Source organism: Squalius cephalus (assembly GCF_949319135.1).
Source record: "Squalius cephalus genome assembly, chromosome: 22".
Taxonomy (NCBI): Eukaryota; Metazoa; Chordata; class Actinopteri; order Cypriniformes; family Leuciscidae; genus Squalius; species Squalius cephalus.
This window is the reverse complement of record NC_137143.1, coordinates 27,493,980-27,499,979: the sequence shown is the minus strand read 5'-3', so window position 1 is coordinate 27,499,979 and position 6,000 is coordinate 27,493,980. Positions and strand designations below refer to the sequence as shown.

At 37.0% G+C, this 6,000-nt stretch overlaps 1 protein-coding gene across 2 annotated transcripts in view; it reads left to right on the top strand.

Moving 5' to 3' along the window:
- The first annotated feature begins 931 nt into the window (after positions 1-931).
- The window catches only part of sema3fb (sema domain, immunoglobulin domain (Ig), short basic domain, secreted, (semaphorin) 3Fb), a 59,463-nt gene continuing 54,394 nt past the window's right edge, over positions 932-6,000 (top strand). For both annotated transcript variants that reach the window (XM_079856833.1, XM_079856832.1), the window contains exons 1-2: positions 932-1,270; positions 3,754-3,907. In XM_079856833.1, coding sequence (XP_079712959.1) covers positions 3,796-3,907 — 112 coding nt within the window. In that variant the 5' untranslated portion in view covers positions 932-1,270; positions 3,754-3,795. The remainder of the gene's footprint in view (positions 1,271-3,753; positions 3,908-6,000) is intronic.

The window sequence follows — 6,000 nt, the reverse complement described above, 5'->3', positions numbered from 1 at the left end:
TTCCTCAAGGGAAAACACTAAGTTAAAACATATCTTCATCTTGCACAATTTTCTGACCTTTAATATGTAAACAAATAACATATTTTGGCCATGAGAAACTTCTACTGCTCTCGCTCACAGACCTTAATAAGTGTCTTTTTAAGGTCATGTGTCGATAGATGGATAAATATTACATGGATAAATAATAGAGGCTGCTTATCTCACTCTGGTGACTGTTTCTCTATATAATACAATAATTCAATTTCTGTGTACACAATACAACTTAATATTGCAGCTACAAAAAAGCTATTGAATATTGTTTTTAAAATACAGTACACACATTGACATTTTTTGAGTAAGTAAAGGGGTAAGTTGTCACCTTTTTTTAAATAAATGGCCTATTAAAAGCTTTTCACAAAACTATAACAATTGTGAAAAACAAAATAATTAATGAAAGCAACATCTAACATACAAAAATGTAAAATCACTGTTTTGACCAGAAAATATTGTGATAAAAAATGTACATTATTATTATTATATTATTAAAAATACACCGTCTTTCAGAACATAATTCAACCTTTAGATGACTTTTGTTTGAATGTATGTTAGTGTAGTTTTATTTTGTTATTCAACAGCAAACAAAGTATACCAAAGTTTGTCATTTAAGAGGATTATTATGAACTACAGTGTACACCATAGCCTACACACAAAAAAATCACAAATATAGCGTTCCACACAGTAATTGCACTTCATATCTAAGTTCTTGTGAATACTTACTGAGTTTACTCCACCTAATGAAACATGAATGTAATCGCAGTGACAGTACAGTGAGCTGAAGATAATCACAGCAACGCGCGCTGAAGGGGGCGGAGCTCCAAGGTAAACCTCGCCCCGTGGGTGTGTCGTATGCAAATGAGCGACACTGCATCCACCTGCCAAGCTGTTTGGGCAGCATTTGAGGCGAGCGAATGAGTGCGGGCAGGAGTGCGCTTGTGTTTGGAGATATTCAGACTGGCAGCCACAGCGCTGAAGCTGTTCTCGGAGTTGTCAGGTGGCTTTTACGCTTCTTTAACGATTCTTAGCGCGATATCAAACGGGATTTTATAACAACTGTGCCAAATGAACACTATAATAGAGAAGAAGCACACCGCGCTCAGGTGTTCAGAGAGATAAGGACTGTACCTCACTATACCTGCAGAACCTGGGACATAAACACACGAACATATACAAGAACTGGATTCACTCTTTGAGTTGAGCTCAAAGTTGCTTTTGGACAGTTTGGAGAAAGCAGGTAAACATTAATTTCTTTTGTTTTCATTTTCTCAACACTATCATCGTACTATTTTAGTATGAGTCACATTTCAACGTTTGGAGTTCATTTCTAAATGCATCTTTTGATCTCAGTTGACTTTGCAATGAATGCAGACTGCTGTTAAAATGGTATCTTATAATAATTATTTCCCAATATAACAGTCAGTGTTGGCAGAAATCCTTTTTTTCCCCTTTTTTTTTCTTTTTTTTTTTGTATGTATCCTACGTATCCACCAATGTATTCATTGGTGACATTGATTTTTAAAAGTACAAATATTCCACATAGTACCTTAATGTAATGGTCCCAAACACATGTATAGAAGTAGTTTCAGATTAATTGCAGAATGTCATGCCAAAGGACTCTGCAGAAACTGCTTGACATTTCATGTCAATGTTGGTTAGATTAAGAATAACACATGCTCTGAAGTTGTATTACCCACAAACATTCATATGGCAGTATGCACACTAAATAACCTTAAATAATTCTTTGCATTGTCACTTATATTACTCTTCACGGCGTGACGAAATTGCTTTGCTTTGCACATCTCCTTTCATGCTGTTTCCCAGTGTTTTTCTAAAATAAGTTAACCATACACTGAGAGCTCCTGTATATATAACAGCACAATAGGCATTTAAGTCAAAGTAGTTTATTTTCAGTTCTCGGCTGGGTGGCAGGAAAAAGAAACAAAATACAATATCTCCAGGGGCCAGAGTGCATGTACAAAATAAACACTGTAACAATTTCACAAACTAGCATTAAACAAACACAGTAAATATATATATTCTAGTGCCGAATGGGGTAACAACATGCAGAAAGCAAGAGTTGCATAAAAATAAGTGAAACCAGTCATCAAGCTGATCAGTCATAACAAGTCCTCACAAATGTTGACAACTTTCAATGTGTACCAGGAAGGCTGAATTTACAAGCCAAATCTGACTTTCTTGAGTTATAAGTAGCAGAAGAGACCATTTTATTCATATTTTTATTTAATCTAGATTTTATTTTTTAAATTTGTCATCAGAATTGATTAAATCGGTAGTTGAGTTATTTTTTATTATTATAGTTAATAAATAAATCCTTTAAAAAAAAAAAGTAATTAATAGAATCCTCTTTAAGTGGCATTTTAAGATTAGAACAAATTAAAAGATCAAAAAGTAAAAAGAAATGGGACTAAATGTTTCTTGCTATCCCACATTTTTTTCACATAAAATTTAGCCTGTTTTTAAAAAAACATTAAAAGCCATATATTTTGGGGTTTATGGATTGATTCATGCTTTCAGTGTATTTGTGAGATTGTATCCATAATTGCTTACCTCCAACTGTGTCTGTGTGCACTTGTGTTCATATAATTGTTGTTTAATTTCACTGGCTTGTGTGAGGTAAAGAGGCATAGAATTTAGATAAACAGCCGGACAGTTAACAAATTGCCTGCAAATAGCTGAGGTTTAAACAGCTGCTTCCACTCATAAACGCTCTGCGGCCAGGCAGCGCTTTTTGGGCAGATCGTCTTCCGCCAGAACTACTTTTTCTGTTCTGAGATGTTTGCTCCTTCTTAAAAAAGAAGAAAAAAAATATGACGCATATACAGTTGTGATTGATGTCAATACTATGTGGGTTTGGGAACGGTCTCGTTGATTTAGTTATCCGAACAGATTTAAGTTTTTAAGGTTATGTCACGCCACCGCTGAGCAACACGAGTGCAGCCCCTCTATGGGTGGCAGCCTTGTTCCTGCCCATGTGAAAGAGATGGACTATGTGGCAGCAGTGGGGTTTGTCAACATACTCCCTTGGGGAATATCCCTTTGCTGTATGTTTCAAACAAATGTAACCAAACCCTTATTTTTTGGTGAAATGTTTACTGTGGAGGGCCTCTTAGCTTCTCTTATTAAAGCAGGGAGCCCAGAGGTAAAACTGGAACTTTAAACTATCTGGAATACAGAAAGTACATACGAACAAGATTTCAGATATAACTTTGGATTTTTCTTAGACGTTTAGAGAATGCATAGGGAAAATTCATTGCATATTTTTCTTAATCTTTTGTTCTTCATTTGATAAGTTATTGCTGATGTGATCATCAATATAAAATCAAATGTACACAAATATTTCTTTTCCACCTGCTTTCTGTGTGCAGCTTTAACTAAAAGAAATCAGCTGTGAGTTTTGTGAATAAGGTTAAATTATAATGAACCTAATTTACATTGAAAGGAGGTTTGTGCTTTGAAGAATGACAGTGACTTAATTTGAATACAGGGCAGTGCTATTACAGCACTTTTTTTTGCGAGTGTTTAGTGAATAAATCACATAAATTTGCACTGAAATACGACATGCCAAATGTCGAATTCGCCCTACAGTCTGTAACCCAAAGAAATGAACTTTTTATTATTCTGTTTGAGCCATGCTTTACCTTTGGAAAGCAGTATATGAAGTCATATAATTTACAATCATGTGTTTTCTTTCGCCAGTGGCCTCTGCAATTGTGTCTTTCTGACTTCAACGGATGCACCATGCTGTTGGGCAGTCCTTGGTCAGTCCAGGTTCTCCTGGCTCTGTCTGTCCTGACGTTGGGTTTGGACAGCGAACCTCAGAGCGCCCCCCGGGTCTTCTTGTCCTTCAAAGGTAGGTTGGCTGTTTGGCTTTCTCTTGATTTGCTTCTGGTTTTCTTTTAGGGATTGCAGATCCAGTTGTGTGGCCTGTGGTTTGGAGGAACCGTGTGAACGTTCTGGAGTATACTTTTTTTTCACATGCTACCTTCTGGTTTTCATGACTGAATTTGATGAGTTGATAAATGTTTTTAGGTTCGGCGGGAAATTCACAGCGTAGACGGATTCTAACCGCACGCCGAATGAGTGAAAACCCTCCGTGTGTTCGTAATGGCTTTCCCATCAAACATCTTCGATTTTTTTCTCCCAGCCAGCTGCGTCCACTTTTATCCGGTGTCAGAGTAATTAAAGACACAAACAAGAGTTGAAGAAACAATCATTCCGAAACTTCAACACAGGTCAGAGAAATTTACAGAAAGCCGAACATGCCGTCTCGGTTATTTTCGGTAGTATGTTTTTAAGCACATTTCTGAAATAATCAATTGCAGATGCAAAACAGGAGATGTGAGAAGTTAGTGATGAAATGATGGCAGATGAGCCTACTGTTTTAGCTCAGGGCCTGAACAGATTCACGCTTAAAGCTGCTTAAAAGGTTTTTACAGCCTGATGCCATAAGATAACCTTTTCATTTCAAAGTCAGTTCCATTTTGACCTAAAAAAAACAATAATGTACACTCTTTAAAATAGAGCTTCTTTATTGGCATCTGTGGTTCCATGAAGAACCTTTAACGTACAGAACAAATGTTCTTTTGATTATATAAAATGTTTTTCTTCACACTTAGAAAAATAATGGTTATTTTAAGAACCGTTCACTGAAAGGTTCTTTGAGGAACCAAAAAGTGTGTATTTTTAATAGCGTACATCAAGTACTTGTACAACATCAAGTTCAACTTTTAAACCCAAAAATCCATATAGTAAACTCTGTAACCTTATACAATGAAAAATGTTTCTCGCTGAACCTTATGTCAAATCAAGTCACCTTCATTTTTTAACAATATAGCGCTTTTAACAATATAGATTGTTTCAAAGCAGCTTTACAGTGATAATAGAAAATTAAAGTAACAGAGATTGTTTTGGCTTTACAGCAGCTCTAGAATAAAGTTATTGTCCAGCTAAAGTTAGTTTTGATTGATTCTAATGTGTTGCAAAAAGCATTAAAGAAGCTTTAGTTTTAAGAGTTCAATTGGCCAGGCTGTGTCTGGGGTTTTAAAAGCATCTCGTAGAGTTAAATTGTCTAGATCAACCATGCACATCAATATGCCTCAGGTCTGCACTGCTGGAGATCCGTCCTGCGATTAGCCGTTTCAGAGAAGGGACTACGCAATTCCACTGTTTGCCAAATTCCCCGGCACAGTTCGTTATTCAAGGCTTTTCCCCCCGCTTTAATCAAGATGGATTTAACACTCCACTGAGCATGTTTGTAGATCCAGTCATTTTTGAAGGATTTCAAATATTGGTCCCTCAGGAATCGCTTTACCTCATGAAGCTATGCTATGCTAGAACCCTGCACCCACGCAGTCTTTTAGCTCCATGATGTGTAAATTGTACCAACAGGATCTAATGTGGTTATGGTTGAAAGGGTCATGGATTTGTCATTTTGCGGGTTCTCTTGAGAAAAAGCTGATTCATTGCTTACTTGCATACCCCATCAAGTTGGGCGCAGCGTTATTTGGATCCTGCAGTCGCAGAGCTCTCGAGCCAAACTCGCATTTAGCGCTTTTAATTGGTTTTGGAGAGCAACTGCAAACCTCATCATAAGACAGCACCTGCAGTCCACCCCAAACTGCAGGCCTACTGTTTTCACCACATAACACCTCACAGCAAGCACAGGAATGTGCTAATTATTGTCTAACCCATGCCCAGTTTTAGATTTCTAAACCTCCCTTCTCACTTGAGTTCAATTTGTGTGCATTATATGATCATTGAAGCGTTTCTCTAAAACTTTCCTTGAGTAGTTCTCAAAGCTTTGAAGATCTAAAACCCAACCCGTCTTTGTTTAAGTTAGCTGTGTCAATACGTCGACCGCTCTTAGATACGTTATCAGGTTTTCCACTTTACAGTGCTATTATTCTCAGGAACTCCGTGACAGAAGTATACCATGGCAAGCTG